Source organism: Tympanuchus pallidicinctus, unplaced genomic scaffold (assembly GCF_026119805.1).
Source record: "Tympanuchus pallidicinctus isolate F22 unplaced genomic scaffold, pur_lepc_1.0 scaffold5, whole genome shotgun sequence".
Lineage (NCBI taxonomy): Eukaryota > Metazoa > Chordata > Aves > Galliformes > Phasianidae > Tympanuchus > Tympanuchus pallidicinctus.
In genome coordinates, this window is record NW_026294769.1 from 28,326,149 (window position 1) to 28,353,975 (window position 27,827).

Sequence of the window (27,827 nt, forward strand, 5' to 3'; positions counted from 1 at the left end):
GGAACTAGCTAGTGAGGTGCCTGGAAAACTGGTTTTGAATTCTCTGGGATCCGTCACCACAGGTCATTTTTTGAGTACCAGCTCCTGAGAGCACTTGAACAGGAAATTTGACAATGTCCAAGTTTAGCAAGCAGGGTAGGAGGCCCCATCCCTGGAGGTATTCAAGGGCAGGCAGGAGGGTGCTCTGAGCACCTGACTGAACTGTGGATGTCCCTGTTCATTGCAGCGGAGTTTCACTAGACGGCCTTCAAAAGTCCCTTCCGATTCTAAGGATTCTATGATTCTATTTTCAAATTGCTTTATCAAAATGGAAAGCACGACTGGGCTTCCTAACATTCACTGTTCAGAGCCCTGTGTTTAGCCAATGCAACAAAATGCATACCATTACTTGCTATCACTCAAGACAGCACTGCTCTCCCCATGTCCTAGTTTCAGTCTACATTGTTAATAATGCACCATTTGACTGCTGCTGAGGGATAGACGCGTGCTCCATGGAAAAGAGCAATAGCCTTTGAAATGTGTAGAGGGGATGGGACACGTTGCCAGCTGTGTTGGACTGCATGAAGCTCATGGGTTGGACATGCCTGTAGTAGGTGAATTGTTTCTCTGAAACTCTAAGCCCCAGATATTTGAACAACTGTAGTGTCACTAAGAGCAGTTTCCGCAGTGGCTCTGTAGACGTTCAGATACACAGGACACACAGGAAGGAATACCATCCAGAGGGATCTGGACAGGCTTTAGAAGTGGGCCAGAAGGGACTAAGTAAGATTCAACAAGGTCAAGCGCAAGCTGTTGCGTTTGGATCAGAGCAATCCCTGATACAAATACAGACCAAGAGAATTACTCATTTGAAAGCAGCCTTGGGGAGAAGGACCTGGGGGTTCTGATGGACATGAGCCAGCAGTGTATACTTGCAGCCTGGACATCCAACTGTATCCTGCGCTGCATCAGAAGAGGGGTGACCAGCAGAGAGAGAGAGGGCATTGTCCCCTCTGCTCTGCCCTCCTCAGCCCCTATCTGGAGTACTATGTTCAGGCCTGGAGCCTGAAATTGATGGGGAAAGAGGTGGGGAAATTCAGGTTAGCCTAGGAAGATTTTATTCACGGAGCAGTGAGGGGCTGGCACAGCTGCCCATGTAAGCTGTGCTGCCTCATCCCTGGAGGCCCTCAAGGCCAGGTTGGACGGGGCCCCGGGCAGCTGAGCTGCGGGGTGGCATCTCTGCCCACGGCACGGGGTGGGACTGGATGGGAGTTAAAGTCCCTTCCGACCCAAACCGTTCTGTGTTTCTGTGCTCCAAACATCGAGGCGTGCTCTCTGCACCACTCCTTTCATCATCCCGCCTCAGCTAACCGCGCGACCGCGGAGTGCTGAGAAGCCGCGGCCCCGCCGCTACGGGCACGGCTCCACCCTCCCCCTCTCCGCAGCTTCACGCTCCCGCGCCGCCGGGCGCGAGCGCCCCTTCCCGCCCGCCGCATTGCCTGGCGCGCGGCCCCGCCCCGCCAGCGCCGCCCAACGGCGACCTCCCTCGCCCCCCCCTCTGCCTCCCGCACCCCGCTGCGGGCTGAGTCCGCGCCCCGCTCGCCGCTGGGTTCGCTCGCACACGCACACACGCAGGCGCGGCAGGGCGGGTGCCCGCGGCGCAAGCGGTTCCCTCGGCTCCCGCTGAGGCAAGGGCTGTTTCCGAACGCCTCTGCGCACTCCTCTCCTCCTTCCTTCCTCCTTTCAGAGGAGCGCGGAGCTTCCGAGAGGGCCGATGGAGCGGAACGGAGTTCGGAGGGGGGGAAGGGAGAGGAAGCGCGGGGAGCGCGCCCGCTGCTCTCGCCCCCGCCTGCGCCACGCTCCCGGCCCGGCGCGCCCTGCTCGCACCGCGCATGCACGCTCCCCCTTCCCCCCCCCCCCCGCCTTCGGCGCGCGCGCGCGCACTGAGTGCTCGTGCAGGAGGCGGCGGTGGCGGCCGGAGAGACGCGCGCAGACCCCCCCCCCGGCCCCCTCCCCACACTCCCCCTCCTCCCTTCCTCCCTCTCCCTCCCCCCCCCCGCCCCGGTCCCCTTTCCCCGTCCCGCGCGGCGGCAGCGGCGGACGGCGGCGGCCCCCGCGCTCCCCGGTTCCGCGCGCGCGCGGGCGGCAGGTAAGCGCCAGCCCTCCTCCCCCCCCTCCCTTCCTCCGTTGTGCTGCGCGCGCGCGCCCCCTTCCCTCCCTCCTCCTCCTCCTTTCCTCCCTCCGCTCAGCGCTGCGCCGCCTCCAGCACCGCGGCGGAGGCCGGAGCAGCTCTGCCCCGCAACAAAGGGGCGCGCGGCCGCGGCCCGGAGGCGGGAAGCACGAGGAGAGTGCTGGGGCGGCCGGGGGGGAGCGCGCAGCCCCGCGAGGCGCGGGAGTGCGGCCGCCGCTGCTCGCGGGCGCCCCCGGCGGCGGGACGGCAGCGCGGGTTCCCGTGGAGCGGCGGCGAGCGGGCCGCGGAGGCCCGGCTGAGCTGGGCTGGGCCCCGGCGGGAGCCCGCCCGCGCCGCGTCCTCGCCGGCGGGTGCGTGGAGCAGGCGTGCGCCCGGCTGCGGGCGGGCACGGGCACGGTGCGCAGCTGTCCTGCGGAGAGAAGGGAGCCGGCGCCGGCAGGAGCCGCGGCGACAGTCACGAGCTCAGATGGAAGTCCCGGCAGCAGCCGTGGTCACAGCGGTGAAAAAGCCGTGTGAGGGGACGAACAATAAGTAGTGCGGTGGCAACGGGGTGCTCCTCCAGTTTGCTGCAGTGCACCACTCGGGTGCCTGCTGCATACCGCTACAGAGTTTGGTTTCTTTCCCCGATCCCAAACTCCTGTGTGCTCACCAACACGACTTTCAGCTAGTTAATCATTCGGTAATTTATTCCCGTTTAGCAGATCTTAACAGATTCGTAGCAAAATTGTGTATTGTTTAATGAAAATAGAAGGTATCACTGCTAGATCGTCAGCAGTGGCACTTTGCTGTGTGCTCAAAAGGAAAGCAGGGCTTTCCCCAGCTTGCAAAGAGCTCTGAAACCTGTTGGAATAGTTAGTCGTGCCATTTGGTGGATTGGATATAAGGACCAAAACTTTATTATAAGGGTGGTGAGGCGCTGGAACAGGTTGCCCAGAAGGATGATGAATGCCTCATCCCTGGAGACGCTCAAGGTCAGGCTGAATGGGGCTGTGAGCAACCTGATCTGCTATAGGTGTCCCTGTTCATTGCAGGAGGGTTCTACTGAATGTCCTTTAAGGGTACCTACCAATTCAGTTTCTTGATTCTTTGATGCCTCATTCTAGATCAGCAGAGCCAGGCAGCCCAGGAAAACACACACAATATTTCTTAGTTTTCTTTTACCTGTTTCACATACTTATACACTTCCTTTCTGACTTTGACTTCATTTCTGATCAATCTTAACATTTGACTGCATAGCCCAAATAATTTTAACATTTGTTTCTTCTTTTTTTTCTTTTTCTCTCTTTTTTTTTCTTTTTTTTTTCAAGTCGATAGTTCCATATGCTGCAATGCCAGGCTTGCAAAAACTGTCTGATGCTGAATGTTTCTACATCATATTAAACAGCCATTGCCAAGGGGTGGAAGTTGCATACCTACCAGCTGCTTCCATTTTCATATCTGGTCAAGGGTAAATAGGCACTGAGGAGTGGCATTCCCAATAGCTGCATGACAGGTGATGGAGGGAGATGTCTGAACCAAATATTGGCTTACCTGATCAAGTAGTTGGCAACCCTGCCTATGGCAGGGAGGTTGGAGTTCTAGGATTTTTAAAGTCCTTTCCAATCTAAGCCATTCAGTGACTGCCTCCCTCCCCCATGTGTTTCCTGCCCCTATCACAAGGGCTGCCTGTTGGAGATTGGGACTGAATAATATCACTTCTGTATTTTTCAGTGTTTCTGTGCCAAATGTCTCCACCGTTTGTTTGAAAATCTGATATCCTGGGTGTTTCTTGACATGCATCCATCTGTGGCCCAATGTGCCATCCTTGGGGCTGCTTTGCCTGCTTGCCATGCTCTTCTCTGGTCTTGCTCACCTCACTCAGCAGAAAACTGTCCCCTCTTCTGGATGAACTAATAGATTGACTTTGTGGAGTCCTGTGGAGGTTTTCCTGGCTTTTGGATCTAGGGAAGAGTGAGTAGCAGGAAAACAGTCAGAGAAGTAAAGAAACCAGCAGAAAGTAAACATGATTTATGGCAACAACAGAACTATTATCAGATAAGTTTGTGCAGTCATCTGTAGAATCTGTCTAAATAATAACGGAGTGTTTTAGCACTGTGCGTGGTGTCATTTTAAATAATTGAAAATGCCATGCTTTAATGCACTAATGTAAAACAGATTTTATCATTTCTTAATATGTTAATGTTTTCCTGTCTTTCAGGCTGAAGGTGGCCCTTTGTAAGGGTTAATCATCCGTCAAATATTTAATAATTGTTTGTTCAGAAAATTTCCTGCATTGTTCATGGTAAGGCTTGTATTTCATATTTCACTTTTAGTTTGTTATGCTGCCACATTTTCTATGCTGTTTTCACTATTAATATTTACTTCAGTTGTAAGAACTATCATACTGTTGGGTCATGCATTTAGAGAAAATTGCAACTTCTCAGAAGAAGTTTTCAATTTTGGATGACTGAATCAATATATAGGTTTAAATAAATTAATTTCTTAATACAAAGAAAACACAACATAAATAGTTGTGTCTATAAAGCTTATAATCCAGGGGAATATTTTTATGTCTTTATTTCTAATTTCCAAAGAGGTTTCAAAGTAATGCTTTGGTAATCTGAAAGGCTTCTCTGACCCTGTTAAGCCAAATATTTCATTTGTTTTAGAGCGTAAATGTCATCAGCTGGTGGAATTTTATGACTTAGCCTGTTTTATCCCAAAACTTTCCCTTGTTATTTTACAGGAGTTTTTCATCAGTATGTCTGAAACCATTAAATATAATGATGACGATCACAAAACTGTGTTCTTGAAAACATTAAATGAACAACGTTTGGAAGGAGAATTTTGTGACATAGCTATCGTGGTTGAAGATGTTAAATTCCGAGCACATAGGTGTGTGCTTGCAGCCTGCAGTACCTACTTCAAAAAGCTTTTCAAAAAACTAGAGGTCGATAGTTCCTCAGTAATCGAAATAGATTTTCTTCGTTCTGATATTTTTGAGGAAGTTCTTAATTACATGTACACCGCAAAGATTTCTGTTAAGAAGGAAGATGTAAATTTGATGATGTCTTCAGGCCAGATTCTTGGTATTCGTTTTCTGGATAAACTCTGCTCTCAAAAACGTGATGTATCTAGTCCTGAGGAGAACACACAGTCCAAGAGCAAGTACTGTCTGAAAATAAACCGTCCTATTGGGGAACCTAATGATACCCAGGATGATGAGGTAGAAGAGATTGGAGATCACGATGACAGTCCATCGGATGTGACAGTGGAAGGAACTCCCCCCAGTCAGGAAGATGGGAAATCACCAACCACTACCCTGAGAGTTCAGGAGGCGATTCTGAAGGAGTTGGGAAGTGAAGAGGTTCGAAAGGTAAACTGCTATGGCCAAGAAGTGGAGCCTATGGAAACAACGGAGTCAAAAGACTTAGGATCTCAAACCCCTCAGGCTTTGACATTTAATGATGGCATAAGTGAAGTGAAAGATGAACAGACGCCAGGCTGGACGACAGCAGCTGGGGATATGAAGTTTGAATATCTGCTTTATGGTCATAGGGAACACATTGTATGTCAGGCTTGTGGTAAGACCTTTTCTGATGAGGCACGACTGAGAAAACATGAAAAGCTACACACTGCTGATAGACCATTTGTTTGTGAAATGTGTACAAAGGGCTTTACCACACAAGCTCATTTGAAAGAGCATCTGAAAATACACACAGGTTACAAGCCTTACAGTTGCGAGGTATGTGGAAAGTCTTTTATTCGTGCACCGGACTTAAAAAAGCATGAAAGAGTTCACAGTAATGAGAGGCCATTTGCATGCCACATGTGCGATAAAGCTTTCAAGCACAAGTCCCACCTCAAAGACCATGAAAGAAGACACCGGGGAGAGAAACCTTTTGTCTGCAGTTCCTGCACTAAAGCATTTGCTAAAGCATCAGATCTAAAGAGGCATGAGAACAATATGCACAGTGAAAGAAAACAAGTTACTACAGCCAATTCCATCCAGAGTGAAACAGAACAGTTACAGGCAGCAGCTATGGCTGCTGAAGCAGAGCAGCAATTAGAAACTATAGCTTGTAGTTAAAAAAAAGAAAGAAAGAAAGAAAGAAAAACACCCAGAAACTTTATCAAAAATAATATAAGATATTAAAATGAACAAAATCTATTGTTGATATACATTTAGACCAATAATTATCTTTTGGGAAAAAAAAAAAAAAACACAACTATTTTTATTGGATTTGAATGCTACATAGGAACAGAAGGCATTGTTCAGTTAGGTATTTTTAAAAATTCAGAGATGGGTATTGTTAGAATATAAAATAGTTTTGTTGTCATTAGCAGTATAATGCACTAATAGCTGATTTATTTTAAGGTTATGATCAATTTCTCTATAAAACAGGGATCATCACTGGAGGATATTTTGCTTTATCAAGCATGGAATACTGCATACAATATAGACATCAAAATCAGTGAATGATGTCTAAAATGCTGATAGCTCATGAAATTAGAAACAGAAAGGAAATACTTGTTTTTCATAATTTTGAAGGTGTTAGGCTTACAATTCTTGAGAAAGAAGCAAGAAATGATTCCCTATGCTTTTTAATTCCTCTTTTTTTTTTTTTTTTAATACCTAAAGTAGGTGCTAGAGGTTAGTACAGCAGGGTAATGGGGAACTGTGATCAAAATTAAATTTCCTCTTTTTCCACTCCCTCAAATATCCTTTCATTTTAACTGAGGTGGCAAGTTTTATTAACTAGGAAGTACTCGCTTTCCTAAAAAAACTGCATTATTCACCATGGTCCAGGCTGGCAAAGAAGGGTCTTGCACTTGCCAGTCCCTTCTATGAGGAAAAAGTGTCTGACTTATTTGTTTCTGTGTTAGTTCAGAAGGCCCCAGGATATGGAACAGAACTACAAGGAAAAAAGGTGCAACATGGAGAAAGAGCTATTTTCCTTAATGGGACCTGGTAGAAATGAGTTAAAGCTCATTTGCAGTCTGACATGATAGCTTCTGTTATACAGCTTTCACTCCACCTAACCTAGCACAGTCAAGGCAAAGAGCAGCACAGGAGGATTAAGTGCACTGGCAAGTGACCGAAATTCACTGCTGGAGCACAGGGCACAGCCGTGGCCTATTGCAATACTTGCCAGCAGTGTTCAGACTGGGATTTTCTATTTTAGCTGGTTTTACCAACTTGTAAGTCCTGCTCACCTTTAAAGAATTCCACCTTCTGGCACACTGCCACTCAGCAAGAGGGAGACTTCATTGTGTGATTTCAGTCTTAAATTGATTCAGAATCAGTGTTCACTTGTAGTCTGTTACCTGGAATTTCATGTCATGTTTTTTTTTTTGTTGTTTTTTCAGACAAGCTGCTGCTAGTTTAACTGTTAACTCGCAGAGTCAACAAAATAAGTCATCTTTGGATTGCAGTCTGCTATGTGTAGTTAACAAGAGAAGACACAAAAATAGTGATAATATGATCCAAAGGGATATCGAGCCTTTATTTAAAATTTGTAAATACTCAACTATTGTCAACACTTCATTTGAAGTAGGAATGGGCAAAAAATGCATTATTTTTTGGCACATGGTTGGACAACATTGATCATTTGCGATACCTATAGCATATGAAAGTGTTAGACCAGTTTCTGGTAAGTTACTGTGTAGTAGATCACATTTTGCATTTCTAAATAGAAATTGAAAATTGCATTTTTGGAACTGTTCTATGAAACTTTGCTTATTGTTTTGTTTGTTTGCTTTTATACAGCTTCGTTATTTTCATGTACCCGTCAGGTTAAGCAATTATCTTAAAATGCCAATAATCGTTTGAAGGCTGGTTTGTAAATAAAACGTGAATTTAATATTTTAGAAAATGTAAACTTTGGACCTTTACCAATATATTTTTTTAAAATGTTGCTTCATTTTACATTCAGTAATATTAGTTTGTAAACAAACTATACATTTTGTATCTGTGCAACATCAGAGGATGTGTATTCATTGCATTTTATTGGTTCTCTTGAGGAACATGATAAATGACCATTGTTAAAATGTTTTATTGTATATGATCACAGATAAAGATAGTAGGTCCAGAATGGGATCTACTTTTTTCTTTCTAAGAATATTGGTCTTGTTATGTTTTCTCGTCTAAAACTTTGTTCACTTACTTTTTCTTAGGTGTTAAAACTGGGGTCGCTAAGCCTGCATAAAACAAATCTGTTGTGAAAAGACTTCAAAAGCATAAAAAATGAAAAACCTAGATTTTCTCTAGGTCTCTTACGAAGAGTGCAAGAGGTAATTAGCTGAAACTGCAGCAGTGAACATTTACATTAGACATTATGAAAGACTTTTAAGGGGTAAAGAATTATTAGAAGAGAATGCCTGGAGAGGTGGTGCAATCTCTGATGGTGGTGATATTCAAGAACAGGTTAGACAAACATCTGTTAGGAATGGTTAAATTATAGTTCATTCTGCCTCGAAGCAAAGGGATAAGCTGAATAACCTCTGAAGAGCCTCTTTAACTTTGGTGTTGGGTTTTTTTTTTTTAGGATGCTGGGGAAGTAACGAATGCGTGCTTGAATGAAAGGAAAGCTTAAGGCCTACAGTTCAAAAAACACATATATTGCCCCCTGACATTTGTGCACAACCAATTGAGATGTCAATTTCAGTCATATGGAAAAGCAGGTTTGCATTAAAAGACTGGCAACTGGACATGTAATAAAACTGGATTTTGCATCAGAGTAAATTTTGCCATTGTTTAAGTTTACAGCTGTGAGAAATATATAAGATTACAGCTCTAAGGGTTGTGTGATGTCTGTGGCATTTTAAAATTGAGGCAGATTGATATTCAGGGGCAGAATTCAGAAACAGGTGCTTTTGTCACACATGCCCTGTACATGGCATAAATACTTTACATGAGACTTTAAGTGAAAACAGTGGAATTAATCCCACGTCATAGGTTTCAAGAGTCACACAGGTCTCCTACTAGTTTTAGTTGCAGAGGAGCCAGAAGAACACTGCATTTTCTAGAGAATGATGGTATTGATCATGAAGGCAAAGGTTCTGTTATTTTTATTAGGTTGAGAATTTCACTGGAGGTTTCTGCTCCATCTGTGTGTTTTAAGATGCAATCTTTATTTTTCCTTTTTCCTTTTCTCCTTCTACTTCACTTCTGTTTTTTTCTGTGAAAACTAATAGACTTTTCTTGCCTTTTCAAATATCTCTATTCAAAACAGGGCCTGGAATAATTTTGAAATTCTGGAAAAGGTCTTAGAAAGGAAGTGTCAAGATAACCTTTGCTGTATGCTGTTGTTAGTGTACCCTAAGTTAATCCTGTTATATGTATATGATCTGAAGGGATAGCAGCTTATGTGTTCTGGGGATCTGACTGTGAAACTCAAGTAGATATAACTGCTTCCTGACACTGCTGCTCAACACTTTTCTCCTGTCTTTACCAGAAGATGCTATGTACAGAAGCAGATGTATGGCAGCTCCAAGCCATAACGGTTTTCCAGCATGGTAAAATGGCAATGTCTTACTTTTGCTTTTAGAAGGATGGCAATTTCTTTTCAGAGCTCACAACATAGTGATTGAGATTCTGGCCAATTAATGGGAATTTTGCTATTGACTTTATTGGTGCTGAACTAGCCTAATATTTCTAACAGAGTTTGCAGACAAGGAACTGGTTAACATGAAAGATTGATAGAACACTATAGAAACATGGATGGCTAAAATTGCATTAGGTATGAATTAAATGGTCTTCTTTGTTTGTTGCTTCAGAATTAAGTAGCAAAAATATCATGCACGGAATATTCCTAAACAGACATTTCTCCATCTAATGTTTTTGAAACTTAGGCCAGTGATGTCTTTATTATGCACAGAATAGCAAAAACTTTTAGTCTTTTGTCTCATATTGAACATATTGTGGTGGCAGGTGACCATGGGGCTTCAGTGGAGGTCTGTGTATATTAAAATTAAGCTTAGAAATGAATAGTTGTTTGTATGATCAGGACTGTATGTGTGTGTGTATGTATATATATATATACATACATATATATATATAAACCTGTTCCTTGTCTGCAAACTCTGTTAGAAATATTAGGCTAGTTCAGCACCAATAAAGTCAATAGCAAAATTCCCATTAATTGGCCAGAATCTCACTCACTATGTATATAAAAGTTCTGATATATATAAAATGCAACATCATGTCAGCCAATGCTCTGGTGACCCAAATTGGTCTGTATGATTACTTTAGTCTTTCTACTGGTGTCAAAGTCTCCTGAATTGTAAAAAGATCTAAGTACCAGAAGGCATAGACTAACCTAAGGTGAAAAGAAATACTTGAAGTAATTGCTGTTCTGTGATCTTAACTGCGTGCTCTTAAAAACAGGTGTTTACTAAAGAGGAAAAAAGAACAAAGAGAGCATTGGAAAGAATACCTGCCAGCTCTTTTCCATTCTCAACCCCTCTTCTACACACAATTCTTACCAATATTTAAACAAACATTAGAATACTAAGCACTTCACAGCTGAGAACCTTAGTTGTCATTTTCTGCTCTAATATTGCAAAGAAAATGGTTTAGGCCTAGAGATCAGAGTTTTAAATGTTGATGTCATGTGAAAGCAAATGCCTCATGCTGACTTCAGTAGCAAAATGTTGAAGCATTCAGATTCTGTTTGTGTAACCTTGTGTAAGCTGCAGAATACTGAAAACTCATCAGAATTTTGCAGTTTAGCTACCCAACCTGGAGTTCTTCTGGAGATCTGACTCTGGTTTCTAATCCAGACATAGCTTTAGGGGTGCCTTCTTAATTCCAGTATGAAAAAGGATATTGAAATTAATAGAGTCGAGTGAGATATAGAATAAAATATCAGATGGTACCAGAAAGTCTACACTAAGCTTAAAATGTATTTTTAGAGACAGATTATCTATTCTGAAGACTTTTATCAAATTCTAGACACTTCTCTGTCATACAGAAGTTGTACATAACTGAAATAAAGTTCATCTATCACTAACAACATTTTTTTTTCCTGAGAGTAAGCATTTACAAAGAAGTACAATACAGCATAATTTCACCTAGAAGGCAGAGATAGATTAAAAAAAATATTCATTCTGTTAGTCCACAGATCACAGTGGTATGCTCAGTAAGCCAGAAATGTGAATGTTTCATTAAAAATTCCATTACAGCAGTCATTTGTCTCCATATAGAACTAAAACAATTATAATAGCATTCATCTCAGAGCAGATGAGGATTTCCATGAATAGATTTTGTTAAATATGTATTGTAATAGTTGAGACATATTTTCACAGGAATGATTCTGAAATGTAATATGAGAGATCTGAAATAATAGAATATCTAAAAATAGTGATTTATTTAATATTGATATCTTTTTGAAAGTATTTTTCTCCACTATCCTCTTTTATTTTTTATTTGCAGGCCTTACTCCTTCAGATATTTATAAAGCTCTGAAACTCTAAGACCTTCAACAATTCTGATAGGAACAGAACAGTGCTGAGAGCTCTATATGACAGAAATAGACTGAAGTCTCTCTGTTTTTCAACAATCTGCAGCTAAGTATCTAATTTTATAAAAATGAACTTGAAAAACACGTAGACCTTCTGAATAAAGTTGTTCCAAGTCTAAAACATTTATTATTAAAGTAAAGCATGAATATCAAAAGGCTTGGTCAACAGCAGAAATACTGTGTACCTATATCCCAGATTCCTTGTAGGGTACATATGCATATATTTATATAAAATATTTCTATACCTGGGATATCTGTGTACATTTAAAAGCCTGTAGCTCTTGAAAGGATACAACAAGATTGTCATGGGTGGTACTAATAATATATTGAAAATCTCAGTGAATGGAAATTCCGAATATATTTTCTTTTTCATAGTGTTGACCACTTTGCATAAATGTATATAGGACAGTAGGAGCGTATTGCATACTCTGCATGTATTTAGATTTAAAGCTGAATTTTAATGTAGAACTAAAAGAAAGGACTGGAAGTATGCACTGAATATAGATGGTCTTAGAGGAATCACAAAATTATGAGAATTGTGATAAATGATAATTTCAACTTTTCTGTTTTAGAAAAAAATACATTTTCTAAGGCAAAATCTTTTTTTTTAATTTAAAGACACACACAAAAAAAGCAAAAAACGTGATGACAGCAACAAAGCATACTGCTTACTTCTGTGGTTTTCTGACTTCCTCCCAGCAGGCAATTTATACATTTGAGTAATCTACATGTACAAGCAAGTTAGCTGCGGGGAAGCTCAATTTTTAGAATATTTTAGAGACAAAAATACTGAAGTTCTCATTCTTCACTAATGAAGATCCTGATTTTTTTTCAAGGTCACAGATACCAGAAACAGTGCTTGTATGAACAAATCCTTGCAGTGGCATTGCAGAGTATTCAGGCAAGAGGATGTCATCTGCTAGCATTCCACTCTAAGATGAAAAATTCATTTTTCCCTTTTGCTCTAGAAATTGAAATTAAAAAAAAAAAAAAAAAAAAACAACAAAATACTGTGTAGCTTCAGGCAGGGTTCCTCTTTGGGGGAAATTATCAATTATCTGCAGATTTTTGGTTGTTTTATACTTGTCGTCAGCATAACTGTAGTTTTACAGAGTAGAGTTTTCAGGACTGTGTATCTTCAGATGAAGATATTTGTCCTACTTGGCATACTGTCAAAGCTTGTTAATGTGTTTCTGTTGTGTTTAAGATTGCATAGGCAAAGCACAGGAGAACAGTTGGAGTAAAAGCAAGAATATACTGTGACAAATATTCTCAAACTTACACTTATTCAGCTCTAGTACAAATAAAATGCAAATCTGTATTTGCTGTATCTAATGCAGTTATATTTAAGAACAACTTTTCACTTGCTTACAAAGTCAGTAGCCTCAGATAATGCTTGTTGTTTTGTGTTCATTGTATTAACCTCCAACATTTAGAATCTGCATACACATTTTTTGTCCTGAGTGTGAGAACCATGGAGTATCTTTTGATATATATCTATCACAGTAGAAATGTCTAGTGGTATTGACTGTGTCTAAGCAGCATTTAATCTTGTTTTTGTATACTAGGGAATCTCTTTTCCTCGTGTCCTAAATAAGCCCATTACCATTCCCCCATTCCCATTTCCTTTTAAAAAAGATTAAAGTTTTCCTGAGCTGTGCTTAGGGCATTAAAGATTTTTTTTTTTCCCTCAGATGCTGATTACTTTGTTAACACATAAAGTGAATAGAAAGTTTGTTGTTTAGAAAGGAAATTTGCAATGGAATGTTTCTCTATGTTTCTTTCAAAACTTTAGCATTGTGGGTTGTTTTTTTTTCCTTTTCTACTTTAAACTTCATTTTTTGAGATGACAGTCTTCTAAAGGCATAGTTTTCTGCTTATGAAGAACTTGCTTCTGACAACTTCTTGGTAATTCCAGGTAAAGTGTTCACAGGTAGGCCAATAGTTGTATACAGAACGAAGAATGGAACTCACCCAACTGGTAAAGGGGATCTCTGGCTAATCAGCACTCATCAGGAAGCAGTGTAGGTCCAAAAGATGTTCTTCTTCCAGTGGCTGACCCTTACATGAGCCCATCACTGTGGCTGATCCATGCCCCCTGGGTCAGCCACACTCCTTCACTAAGTACGTGCTCAATCACCAGTTCAAGTCATGACCTAACAGTTTCCCTACAGCATAGCAAAGCAGATTTTGCATGGTAAAGATTAATTCTGCTTAAAGTGGGAGTCTTCTTTCTTCTCCCTTCCTTTTCTTCTCACAGAGGTGTAGTGAACTTTTGTGTCAGTGCAAGTGCAAGTGGGGAAGATATTTGGGCAGGGATGAAGATGAGGGGAAAGGAAAGGGAAGGAGCAGGACCTTCTCATTTCAACCGTAGTGAAATGGATGACAGCTTGCTCCTTACCACCTCCTTTTTTCATCTGGACAAATCCCATTCCTGAGTTATATTATTTTTTCTTGCTGAATGCTTTCCATTGAAGTCTTTTCAGCGAGGCTGAATGACATTTCACCTGTTTCTCTATGTAGAGTTTACTATGCCTACAATTTTCATAAAGATAATATATTGGATTCTCTGTGCTTTTTTTTTTTTTTTTTTTTTTTTTTTGTAATCAACTAGTGGCTATCACCTTGGATCCATAGAAAATCTATTCTCATTTTTAAAAAGCATAGGAACAGGCCTAGTATACTCTTTAACTCAAATATATTTATCATTTGTAGATGATAACAGAGAGAGGTAATGCACAAGGCCTCATCTCCATAGAAGAGCTAAATCATGAGATGTTTCCCTGTGTGTGAGTTAAGGGAAAAACTTAAAGGAGGTTGAGGTTTCAGATCCATGGAGATTGAAGTCAGCCTAAGTTGTGGTTGCTGCAATTTACTGCTGTTCCATCAATACCACTCTTGCAAGGTCTCAATGAACTGCATTATGGAGAGCTGAACCGCTTGAAAACTAATAACTGCATTGAGACGATTTTTTTTCTTAAGCTTGTTAGCTCCCTGAAGTACAGCACTCCACTGCCTCCACACTGAGGCAAACACTGTTTGCCTCAGTGCTAGGGCCAATGGAAGGGCAGCTCCAATTTAGATTGAATTTGGGCACTGTGAAACTGCCACATAGCAGCTTTACGCTTAGCCTGCCATAGTAAAACTGCAAATTTTTGCTAAGAGGGATAATTCCATTTTCTCCTCTCTTGTCCTCTCCTCTTCTGTCCTCTCCCTTTTCTTGTAGTGCATTTTGCACCTGTTTCCTCTCCATTGTTTGCCTCAGATTTAATGGCTCTTTTGGCTTTAGGATAAACCAACTGTATGAGTCTGTAATGCAGTAATTTAGTGCTTCAATGAGTTAGCTTTAAGTTGGCCTACATGGTCAAAGTAATTCATTAGATTTGATTCAAGTTAAGTGGCAGGAGCATATAGCAGTCAGGAGGAAGAATGGGACAGGACTTAGCCAACTTTGGCACCACATTCAGTGCAAGGGGATAAAGCACAGCACTTGTTGTGAGAGGCAATCAGGAAACAGAAAGGACCAGACACATCCACATCTTCTACGCAAATGCCTCTGGTGGCAAACTTGGGGAATTTTGAAGAGAGATATGTATGTGCTTTATTATTGGTTATGTTGTTTTGGGGACAAAATTGGGAATAACATAATTTGGAGGCTTGCGCTTTGTTCCTTTTTTTTTTTCTTTTTTTCTTTTTTTCTTTTTTTTTTTTTTTTTTTTGAGATGTCTCATACTTTTGCAAATAATATAAAATCAAGCAATCATTTTAGCTTTTGTCAATAATAAAAATGAAGTATTTAGCAACAGATTCTCTATTTCATTAGGTGATATCAGCTGATTTCATGCTAAAATCTATTTTCTGTCTTCCTAATTTAGGCTTCTCTGGCAAACTTGAAGTTTTAAAAATGAGTGGCTTTGATTTCCTTCCAGGTAGAAGTAAGTATGAATTCATTTGAAGGCCTGAATATAAAAATTATAGATATTTATGTATTTTCATTTGGTGCATCATATTAAGGGCTTTTAAATATATTTCTTCAGCTGTGTAGCTGATGCTGCAGAAGGCCTTATTTGTCCAGGGTTGCCTTCATTCAGTGAAAAGTTCTTCCCTAGAAATAAGTCATGTTCTCTGATATTTCTCACAATTTTATGTGCTTTACTTTCAACACGTCATTTTGTCCACATCTGATATGCTAATATTTAAATATTTTCTGTTTATAAGGGACTTGATATCACTGCCATTATTGTTTTGTTATTTTAGCCAGCAATGCTTTACTTGTTTGACCAGGAAGATTTTCATTTTTTTCCCAGTAATATATGTACCAATTATGGCTACTGCATTTTTGCTCTTAAAATATAGTATAGAATGTAAACCAAGACTTTAAGACAAACTTTGTGGAGCGAAGTACATGAAGCCCTATACTCTGCTAGTAAAATGAGACTTGATTTTTTTAAAAACAAATGCATTCTGACTGTCTCAGGAAATCTTGATCTGAAATGAAATAAATAAAGAAGTTTAACTACTATCCAACAAGTCTTTAGCATGATGCAGAATGGTATGGTCTTGTCCATGTCAGGAATTGATGTAAGTCTCTTCCTATGCTTTATGATGCCTCTGCTAGATCCGTTAAGCCAGAACTTGACTGTACTGAATTCCTTACTGTAGAACATAATTCTAGTGTGGTCTAAAGGCTCTAGTTATTGAACTATGACTCATTCATCAGTCTCAGTGGACAGGCCAATTGTATACAAAGGTGTGGCATGTAGGAGCAGCAATTACTTTGACTTCATTGCTTGTGTGGTGATGCTTAAGGTGAATCATTCAGTTTCATATTTAGACCGTCTAAATTTATCTAGGTCTTTGTTCCTTACTGGATGGCTTTTGCATTGGATTCATCTTCTCTATAATTTTTACTCCCATCTATAACATACAGATACCAATTTAACCTCTGATGGGACTGTAGGAGATTAAAACTTTAACAAGTGTGAGGCATGCTGTGTTTGTGGCTATGTATCAGATTTCCTAGATGGGGAATCTATAGTAGCTACAGAGACTCCTTGGATAGAAAACTTGCTTTGGGAATCCCTTTACTTCCTGTAAGATGTCCTAGGGTTTTCTGATGTTTAAATAACAGCAAAAAAAATTAAACTTCTATTACTCCTAGACTTTAACCATGCTTGTAAATCTTGAGCCTGGACTAATATCAATTTAATCAAGTTTATCAAATTAATTAAGAAAAATGAATAGACTAATGCACTACAACTCTAATGGGCACATTTGCCTCTAATGGTGTTCACTTTCTACTGACTCTGAAAATATTGCATGTTCTTGTTGCTAGCTTTTAAGATCTCATGTATTTGGCTGCTGGAGGGCTGTGCATTGCTGTTTTTCTGGAATACGGGTGGAAAGGTAATAGGATTTTTCTTCTTCCTACTGTGTTTATTCCTTACATCTGTTTGTTACAAACTAATTAATCACAGAGGCATTAATTGTTCTAGTTTAAATCTAGGACACTGAAAATTATGATCCCTGCTGTATAATGATTTGATTATACATAGGTTGCTTCGTAAGTAATGCCTCCTATTTCTTTCCATGGAAACTGCACCCAGTACAAAGAATGCAATAACTCTACTTGATAGACCAAATTCTCAGCTTAAAAATGCTGTTTTTCAGCATGGTCACCACCATTAGCTGTGCATTATTGCCAGCAATGAGCAAGAGCCTGCATGCTGTGCTCATACATCTCTGCGCCAGCGGAGGTGACCTGCTGTCACTGTTGTTACTGCCACTGCCTCACTGTGCTCACAGCCACTGGTTGGTCTCCATATATATTCAGCAAGTGTCAGTGAATGTCAGTAGGTGCCATTTTTTATTCATGGAGAAATTCAGTTCCACACACTTTTGCTTCATGCACACTTCCATGTCAGACACCATTCTGTTAGACTGCCCCTCTGCTGCCATCTATCGCACAGTCACAAAATTTAATGGAATATTTGCAGGAAGGTATTAAAATAGGAAGTTTTTCTTTTTGAGTAGCTCTTGTAAATGCTAAGATGTGTGAAGAAATAAAAGCTGTAGCGGAAACTTCTAATAAAATATAAAACTCTTCCTAGCATTTGATGTGGACATACAACATTTTCTATATTATCTTTTTATTTCTTTATATTAATAACTATATTAATTTATATTTGAGTGATTTGAATCAACTGTTCTTTCTAGAAACATTCAGATGCCTTCCTATGGAATATTAGCTGTACATTATTGTGAACAAACTGTTGAAACATTGAACATCTTCAGGTAAAAATTTCTTTTTCCTTAAAACATGTTTATTAAGCTGCTGAATCTATGCACCAATGGAATTGTGTTCCACTCCATTAGAATAAAGGATTTATGCCAGTTATAAAATGCAAAAATAGGTGGTTTAAAATGATGTCACTTGGCTTATCTGTCAATAGGTTTTTTTTATGACTATCTGGTTGATGTTCTTAACATAGTCCTCTCTAAATAAGCCAAAACTTTTTAAAAAATATTTGAAAATATATACATGAAATTTTTTTCAGTGTCCTGATGTTTCAAAGAGACTATTAGCTCTGCACTCAACTGGTCAGGATTTAAATGGTACATAAGGAGGATTACATAATTAACAGTAAAAATATATACGTATTTCTTTGTCTTTTCATATTTCCCCTTTCATACAATTTATTAAAAGAAACAAGGGCTTATACTGTATTTTGATTACATTACCTCATTTTTAAGATGGTTTATTCTCAAGGGATTTTTTTTTTTTAATTTTTTTTTTTTTTTTTTTGGAGTGATGTGGCGTAACTAATCTTGTCCACTGATCTGAAGTTGTTATTATTATTACACTGTTTTCATATCTGCACATTTGCTTAGTATATTCCTTCCAAGATTTTATGAACTGAAAGCCCACTTAGAGTTTTACAGGTAGGTTACAGACTTTTTGATCACTGAAACATACTTGATATTTTAAATATTTTATAACAAGCTCTACCATCATCTTGAAATGCACTCTCTTAGATGTATAAATCTAATTTCCTTTGAAGATATATGTAATAGAAATACATCCTGTATATATATATATATATATATATATATGTATTAGAAAAATGAGTTATCATCTTTATTGCTCCCCATGAAGGCTAATTCTCCATTAAACACATTAATGAAGAAGGTAGGGGCCATGTAGTAAAAACGCCACTGAATTTTCCTAGTTTCTTTCCAAAAGTCAGAATTTTCTGAAGGTTATAGGATACATATGATCTTTCTCATAAGAGTGCTGATTATTTCTAACTTTTTGTTTTATTCCTGTATTTTATGTATTTTACATATACTGTAGTTCTTTTACAATTGAGTTTATTAAGTAACATTCTTAAAGGGAACAATATTTCAGAGCATTTGAGAGTGTAATGTTTAATTTCATTAATTCAGTTGCTGTGTGAGATAAGTGAAAATCGTAGTGAAGATGAATCTTGAAGGCCTTCCCAAGGAGAAATGATCTTATAAAGTGTTTCAAAAATAATAAAACCTGTCAGCAGATGATTAATTTGACTTTGAAAATGATGCCATTCTTGAGTTATTGCTCGAGAATATAGCCAGAAGTATTTAAGCAGGTCAATGCTTTTCTGTATCTATATTTTAAGAATAAGGCCTTATTTGAGAGCTGAAATATTCCAAATTGAATTGGGAAGTTGTGTGAAATGCTTGATAATTAAAAGATGAAGTACAAATATCTGTTTATTGTAAACATATGAATGGAAAATATATTGCAAATTTATATGCAAACTTTCACACAAAAAATATGGTTTTAATCTATATTTTCTAATTAGCAGTGCTTAATCATTGTTTTTTCAAATTGACGCTTGCTTATGTAGGTTTAAACAGAACAGATATTTTCTTAAACTGTGTTTCATCCGACTGTTGTCTAAACTTCTCACTAGATTTGCACAAGTTCTCAGCCCGCAGGAAATCTGAGCATGGGTTTTATAAATAGAAGCAAATTAAAGAAGTAGGACAAAACTTAAGGAAATTTTTAAGTTTTGTCGTCTCCCACGGTTTGTTCTCCTCTTCCTTATTTAGTTATTTATTCATTTATTGATTTACCTTTTGGCCTTGATGTCATATGTCTTATTTTCAAATGCTAATGTTTCCTATTAATTCAAAGTGTTTCTTTCACTAGAGATGGGCTAGCAGGCCTGTGAAATCAGGGGAGAAATTCCTCCGCTTTCTCTTTGAAAGCTAAAATACTGTGACAAAGTCCAGCATGGCTGGAGCTTGTTAGCAGGTCAGCCAGCTTGTGCTGAAAGCAGTGCACCCCGAAATGTCAGACAGCAGGGCTATTGCCGAGAGCTAATTAGGAGCAATTAGCAGGTATCCCTGCTGGGCAGATCGCTATTACCTTTCTCCTCCGTACCCTTCCCCCTGCTGTCGTTGTGGAGAAGCGAGTTGTGGCAGCGATGCTTCTCAGAGTGCGTGTGTGTGTGTGTGCGTGTGTGTCCGTGCGGGCGCGCTGCGCCTCGGCCCCCTCCCCGCCCCGCCGCATTGTGGAGGGAGGGACCGCGGCCCGCAGCCGCCTCCGCCGCTGTGCGGGGCCGGCAGCTGTCCGAGGTGCTGAGCCGTGCGGGACCCAGAGCTGTCCGAGGTGCTGAGCCGTGCGGGACTTGCAGCTGTCCGAGGTGCTGAGCAGCGCCGCGCCCGGGCGGCATCATGGTGTTTGCTCCAGGTAAGGGCAGCCGCTTCGGGTGCCTACCCCAGGGAGACCAGCGGGAAGGCCCTGGCCACGCCGGAGAGTCTGCTCCGGGGTCTGTGAGGGAGTACCAGCTGAACCAGTACTACTCCCGGGCAGGGATAGGAGGTTTCATAGGGAGGGATTCAGCTGAAGGCTATAAGGGTCACCCCTATGGTTTCCATCAGGGGCAGGAACCTTAGACTGTGCAAGGGATTTTGCACATTAGACTGCACAAAAGAAGGGTCAGGGAGGGGAATGGAGCCCTGCAATGCCTCGGGAATGAATACCCCCAGCACTGGTGGCTGTCAATGAAACAAGCTCTGAATCTCTGGAGTTATTTTACAAAATTCCACCATCACTACTCCCCCCTCTCCCTTACTCCCCTCAAAGTATTAGAATGGAAGTGTACAGAAAGTTTGTTCAGGCCAGTTGTTACTGGAACAAAATTGAAGACTTCAGCAGAATCTCATGTGACACTTCACTCCGTAAGGGAGTTTTGCTACATGGTATAACTATACTACACCAGAAAGAAACTGTAGAGAACCTGCATTGGATATAATACATTCTGCTTACAAATCGGCAATTTAGTGTTCAGATATGGATCAGAGGCCTAGTAGCTCTCAGATATTATAGTCATGCATAACATTTTCTGTAGTGAAATGACTTGCAATTCATTTCTTTAAAAATGCATAGCTGTCAGTAAATTAGTGAGTTGATAGAAAAGGGAAAGTGAATGCTGCAACTTGACAATGAAGAATTATTGAAGCCTTTGTTTTGCAAGGCTTACAGAAGTTTTGCTTTCCTTTGAAATTTCATGTCTCATCTGTGAAGGGGTAAGAACCCAAAACTTTTACACCCTCATTAAATGAAAAATATCTTGGGGTTCACTTTCCTAACTGAACAGCTGAAAGGCTAACCTTTTGGGAGATAAATATCCCCCTTCAATAATCAGAAGTTGATTTTGCCTCTCATACTGCCAAGTTGTGGACTAATATACTGCTTTCCCATAGAGACTGTCCTGAAGTTGGGATCAAGTTGTTTATCTCAATAGAACCAGCCACTGTTTTATGTAGTATACCTTTCAGTATTAGTGGCTTTTTTCTGAGTTCCTTTTATCTGACAGTCTGTCACCACTAACTGAACTCATTTTTTTTAATGCACTATGGGACTGAAATACTGCAGGATGAGATTACCTCTAAAATAATGTAAACACATTGTTTTTTGTCATCCTCAAAGACTGACAATTATTAAAAACCAGATCTCATTAATAGCTGCATAAATTGTTCTTTTCACAACCCTAATCCATAAAGAAAAAAAAATCTGTCTTGTATAATCATTCTTCTCAGCCAATTTTTACATAAAGAAAAGCCCTTGGTTTCCTTGCAAATGTCATAATGTACGTAGGGTAACTAAATAGGAATTTGTAGAAGAGATGATAAAATAATCAGAGAGGTTTGACAATCTACAGAGCAAGCCTGAGTGGATTACATTTTTGCTGATCGCTTTTCTTCACTGTCAGTCAGCTTTACCCTGGCATTCTCTCTTGTTTCTGTATGTGTACATTTTAAAAATTAGGGGTTTGTACATCTTTAATATCTTCATAGTAGCTATAGATGTGGCTATATCACATAGGAACTCTATACATTTAATAAGAAGTTGGGTTTCATTTTCCTGTCTTAACTTTCTGATTTTATTGTACTGTGATGTATGACCTGATCTCAATTTCATTTATTTGTTTCTTATGGTCTGGGGAGGAGAGGGGGGGAATAAGATGAAATAGAAAAAGATTTGTCTATTTATAAATGGTTGTACATTATATTCTTTAGGCTCAAAATTATAAACATGCCTCAAGAAGAGGAAAAACACTGACACACAAACACACACGTGCACACAAAGAAAACAAACTAAAAAAAAAATCTCTTCAAGGAAAAGTTTGTTTAGCTGAAGACAAAGGTAATTATTTGCATGTCAACGAGATGAGGCTTTACATTATTGAAGAGCACTGATGTGCTATGTTCATAAACTAGCAAGTACAAAAGCCTATCAAATTAAAACATAAGTTTTTAAAGGTGAAGACAACTACCTATTGATGGAATAGAGATTTTACTTTTAATCTTCAACTCTTTTTCCTAGCTCTTACAGCCAGCTGCTAAAAAACAGCAACAACAACAAATCCTACAACATTAGACCAAAATAAACCAAAACCACAGGCTTCATTATTATTGAAATGGATTTGTAAAAAAATATTACATAAAGATCATTATTTTACTAAAGAAAAATAGACATTCTTGCTCACTCTGCCTTGTTCTGGCAAGTATGTTGCTGCTTACAGGTGTGTTCAAAAAGCAACTATTCATATCTGATCTTCCTTCACACCCAATTTTCACTAACTTTGACTCTTGGTTTAAATTGCTGTATAGTCTGCTGGAGAAAAGAACTGAGAAGACCATTTTTCCTTGTATGATTTAATCTGACTGGAGCTTCATTGTACTTTCCTATGGAGTTTAACTTATGGTAGGTTGGTATAGGAAATGAAATGCCAACGCTAGATGTCTGGGAGATCATTCTACCTAGAGGATTCCCACATGATACAGCTGTTTATAATGCTACTGTTGTAATAGGTGATTATCCATATAATGGAAATGTAGACAAACTATTACTTTGCAATGTTTAGTTTGTTTAGCTAAATGTTTAGCTTTTCCTGAATTTAATTGCTTCAAGCAGAAGTAGACAAGAAAGTTTTACTTATCATCAAATGTAAGGATGAAGGACTGCAGTATGGAAACATGACATTTCCAGTGTTTGGATTAGGCCATAAAGAAGTTGTTGAAGTGAAAGGTTGTCTTAGGAGACTTCAGAAGATAATAGATTCTGAACTTTAAAAATAAAACAAAAATTTGTCCTATTAGCATACAAAGGATTGATATTTGTAAATAATTCTACAACTTATTGCAAGGTAATAAATGAAGAGTTATTAAAATGTTTCTTTTTTTCTAAAACATCAGGAAAAATCATGAAGAGATGACTTTTGAATGCAGCAAGCTAGCTCTATCGTTGGTTTGAAGAGAAGAAGTCACTTCCAATATCAGGCCATCTATCTGTAACATCAGTATCTATCAATCATTTTAAATGCTTCTAATCAATGTTATACTACTTTATTTTCAAATTACTTACAGTTACTTTTCAATAATAATAATAACAATGATAAAAAAGCAAACCAAAAAACAGAAGGTCTTGGGCATACTCTGTGCTTATTCAAGGCCCCAAAACTTTTCATATGGAACATTAAAATAAAAATGGAAAAAAAGTGTTGTTTTTTTTTTTCTTTCTGATTCATCTGAACAAGGGGGATACAAAAGATGTTTATCATTCTCCCAGGATTTTTTCTAATGCTATTTTGCACATGATTCACTCCAACACTTTTGCCTTAACCTTCTACCCTCTGCATGTCTGCACTGATAAAGCACAAAGGTTGCCTGCATTTCAAAACTAGCTTGGAATCTTGTTAAAGGTATATGCTACCAAATGGGTTTCCTAAGCAACTCTCACTAGGACATCACTTAAATGATTATTTTAGTATCTGTTGAGATTTTTACTCTATAATGTAAGATTGTAAGATATTACCAAATTAGAATCACATGGCAGGTTATTACTGTTTCACCAAATCAATACTGTACCATGCTATGTTTTGTTAAAAATGAATTTGTATATTTTTTTCAGAAAAGAATTTGTTTTGATCTGGATATGTCAGGAAAGACTACAGCATTTATATTGGCAGCTTATCAGAACATTTCTATCCTTTAAGTATCTACTTTGAATTGTGCAATTCCATCCTTCAGTTGATTCTTGTTATTTTTCAGTGTAATTTTGAAGGTTTCTTCTTACCTAAATCCAAAAACTCATTGGCTTTTCTCATGAAGGAGGAAGAGGTAATAAATCATTTTTTTAATCAATATTTCTCTGTAAAAAAGATGTGTGAAAACACTTGAAGTTTGAAGATATTTAGACATTGCAGAAGTCAGAACGTTCACTGCTTGGCACCTTTCTTCTGCAACAGCAATTCAAATGGCTTTTCAGCTAGCTCTTCACAAGCACAGTCTTCACAGTGGCTGACTAGTGGCTTATATTAAAAGAATTATTCATAGCTAAGAGTTGGTAATAATAAGTCATATAGTCATTATTAATGTCCTTATTAGCACTGTTTTCCAAAAGCCAAATTGTGAGTGTGCAATGGGAATGAGTTACATTGACCTGTAAAGTTTCTTCCTCCAGACTGTTACTCTTCCATATGAATTGCTCTTAGTTCTCACAGACATACATAATATGATTCTAACCTTGTAAGCTTTAACATGATAATGGAAATTAAATACCATGGAATACAGCAAAGCTTTAGATTTCTCCCTATATCTTCAATCTTACACATTAGGTATTTTATTAAGGACTTCACATATCATGTTTACACGTAAGAAGTTAAGCATAAGTTCTTTGCAAGCAATGTATGAAGTAATTTCTTCATAGGCCTTGTGAAATTATCTGAGAGGTTAGCCATTTTTGTTATGTTCTTTCCCTAATATTTTGCAAGAATAAGAATAAGATGTTATTACTGCTATTATTATTTGCAAGAATAAGATTTATTATTTTTTAAGAAGTTGCAATTGGAGCAGAATCTTTATTGATGTTAACAGAAATGAGAAGATGACCTGAATAGCCATAAAATTCCTATAGAATGCCTTGCCAAGGAAGTCAATGCAGGTGAGCTCTGTGCTGGTATCATCTGACCCGGCAAATGCTTGTAGTCATGTTGTCAGAAGATGCTGTCTTCTTTCTTAAAGAAATTTTCTGCCTGAAGAAGTATGTTGAGCCATGCAGATATTTCTGTAAGGCAAGTGTAATCTCCTGTGGATTACTTTCATTTGCTTCACTTTGTAGTATGCATATGTGATATAATGACACTATTTTCTTACTTTGATTAGGGAATCAACTTACCATTTATCAGTATAAAGGTCATGCATACCCATTACTACATTTGTTAAATAATCAGATCAACCTTACCTTCTGTCTTGAAGTAACCTTTCTCTTTAGAGGTAAAAATACTTCTCTGGAAAGTTTGATCCAAGAGAGGAAAACGGCATAGATACACTGTCAGATTGCAGCTGTGAAAATGCACCTCTTCGAAGGCACATTCTAAATTTATATAATCTTTTATACACTTTGTCTTGTAACTTTGCATATACACATGCATATATGTATATATTCATCCACAATTTATAACAACCTTAATATACACCTTTCAAACTCATTTCACATTCTGAAATAAGCAGGACACTTTTCCTATACAGTTGTTACAGCTTGCAGAATATTATCACTGATTTGCTGGCTTTTGACAAATTACATTGCCTTTTCCTTATTTTCTTTACATTAAAAGCAAAAACCAACCAACCAAACAAACAAAAAACTATGCAGAGTGAGATATTGCAAATTTTGATTAAGCTTTACAGAGCTGAAGACCAAAAACTGTGTGGCACTGCAGAAATATGAACACAACAGCTAACAGTGGAGCATGGCACCTTTGAAAAGTTTAACCCATGCTACATAGTGATGGATAGCAAAAGCTTTTTAACACAAAGCTTTAACAAAAAGCTTTTTAAAGCTTTTTAATAAAAGGTAGGTGGGGGATTCAGTGAGGCTCTGTGTGAGCTCACAAATGATATTTTTTGGTACAGAATTAGAAGGCCTAAATGTTATGTCACTTTCTGTGCCTAAAATGTTCTTTTGACTGGTAACATCTGAGCACCTAAGTAATAGAAAATAGAAGTTTAATGGCACACAATTTCTAACTGTATCTGTAACACTAGACTTCTCCTTTCCATGTAGAAGCACAGCATTTGATACACAGATGTTTCTTACTTCCTACTTGAAGTGTGTCTTCTAAAAGAAATAGCAAAATCGTGCAGATTAAGATAATTTTTTTTTTTTTTAATTTTAGAGAAGCTGGCCCCGCATATTTTTTAGAAAGTATCTTATTTTAAGTACACTGAGCTCTACCTTGGTAGTAGAAAAAAAGAAAGAACCCTGATCAGTTAATGTTGACCTGTAGTGTTAGTTCAAGAAATTTTTATTCTAACAACAAAATCTGAGTATCATGCTAATAGATTTATGTATGGCAGAATATTCAGTGACTACTACTTTGAACTCATCCAGTCTACAAAGCTATGAACATGTAGTCCTTAAACAACGAGACCATTACTATGCATGAAGATACTGAGTAAATGTATAAACTGAAGTTTATAATCTGTCTTAGTTAATCTTATTAAAGTACAACAATAAATCTTATAAAACATATTGAAAAATTCTTAAGAATAGCTTAAATATCTGTAGATCTCAACAACTTCTTAATCTGAAAAATGTTGAAAGCTTCATATTGGTTGGCATATTTCAAGTATTATGGAATAACTCACCAGGGACTTATAAAAATAATATTGATATATAAATCCAAACCAAAAGCTATGGTTCTTACATCTATGCTTTTCTCTGAAAGAGAAAAGTACAGTGGACAAAAAAATTATGTAAAGGTGATATGGTTATAAAGTATTACTTTGGAGGTATTTTCTTGTCCTTAGGGAAAGTCTATCTGCATTTCTTTTCTTCTCTTTCCATCATTCTTTGATTTGTGTTCAAAGCAAAGCTGTTCCTATTTCATTTTTGTGCTTTCTTTTTTATCCAAAGTAGTCTGTGTTGTCCTTCTCCCTAACCTCCTCTTCTTCTTGTGGTTGCACAGCACTAGTCAAGGACTGAGGTTAGACAGGAAACATAACTGAACTATAACTTCTCTGGTGAAAGCGAGGGAGTGTTAAAAATCTTCTGACACTACAGGTTAGGGAACTGGAAAAATCTGGTAGTCCTACATGAAAGTATTCCTGATATCTTAGAAGCACAGAATGGCTTGGGTTGGAAAGGATCTCAAGGATCAACAGCTCCAAGCCCCTCTCACAGTCAGGCCACCAACTTCTATTTAATCTACTAACTGTCTAATACTAGACCTTCAGTTTACTTCCTCCTTCCTCAAGTAATCAGGACAACTGAGTTTCCTTAAAAACCTGACAGTTACCATTCAGAAACTCATAGAGCTCCATTCTGAGGCATGAGTAACAGTACTGGACAGAACTAATTTTAATACAATGAAGAGTGCACATGCGGGGGGTTTTTTTCCTTTTTTTTTTTTCTTTTCTTTCTTTTTTCTCTGTCCTGCTTTATGTTTTTCCCCCCTTAATGCTTCAGTCTAGGACCTTCTCATGAGATCTGAGCTGGCATCATTACTGATACTGCTATAAATTGGATCTCTAATCCTTAATGGCACATGCATAGAGTTGGTTTTGTGCACATGTTTGAAAGTGTATAGCCCTTATAACTT

General features: G+C 38.7%; 2 protein-coding genes across 8 annotated transcripts in view; both read left to right on the top strand.

Moving 5' to 3' along the window:
* The first annotated feature begins 2,051 nt into the window (after positions 1-2,051).
* On the top strand, positions 2,052-6,267 carry ZBTB14 (zinc finger and BTB domain containing 14). Of its 3 annotated transcripts, none has more exons than XM_052703474.1 (3): positions 2,052-2,128; positions 4,368-4,451; positions 4,896-6,267. In XM_052703474.1, exons 2-3 carry the CDS (start codon positions 4,449-4,451, stop codon positions 6,237-6,239), a joined length of 1,347 nt encoding a protein of 448 aa, XP_052559434.1. In that variant the 5' UTR covers positions 2,052-2,128; positions 4,368-4,448; the 3' UTR covers positions 6,240-6,267. The 3 variants fall into 3 exon arrangements, with proteins under 3 accessions (XP_052559434.1, XP_052559435.1, XP_052559436.1); XM_052703475.1 differs by lacking the exon at positions 2,052-2,128 and adding an exon at positions 2,607-2,849; XM_052703476.1 differs by lacking the exon at positions 2,052-2,128 and having other exon boundaries at positions 2,607-4,451.
* An 18-nt stretch (positions 6,268-6,285) lies between these two features.
* AKAIN1 (A-kinase anchor inhibitor 1) overlaps positions 6,286-27,827 on the top strand; it is a 32,068-nt gene continuing 10,526 nt past the window's right edge. The window contains exons 1-6 of one of the 5 annotated variants that reach the window (XM_052703483.1): positions 6,286-7,803; positions 8,698-8,833; positions 9,607-9,667; positions 11,586-13,797; positions 15,549-15,608; positions 17,890-17,967. Coding sequence is in view for 1 of the 5 variants with exons in the window: in XM_052703484.1 (XP_052559444.1) it covers positions 20,395-20,410 (16 nt within the window). In the remaining 4 variants the exon portion in view is untranslated. Of the gene's footprint in view, positions 7,804-8,697; positions 8,834-9,606; positions 9,668-11,585; positions 13,798-14,715; positions 15,609-17,008; positions 17,080-17,889; positions 17,968-20,285; positions 20,411-24,358; positions 25,169-27,827 lie in introns of those variants that run through there. The other 4 variants (XR_008211095.1, XR_008211094.1, XM_052703484.1 and 1 more) reach the window with 4 other exon arrangements.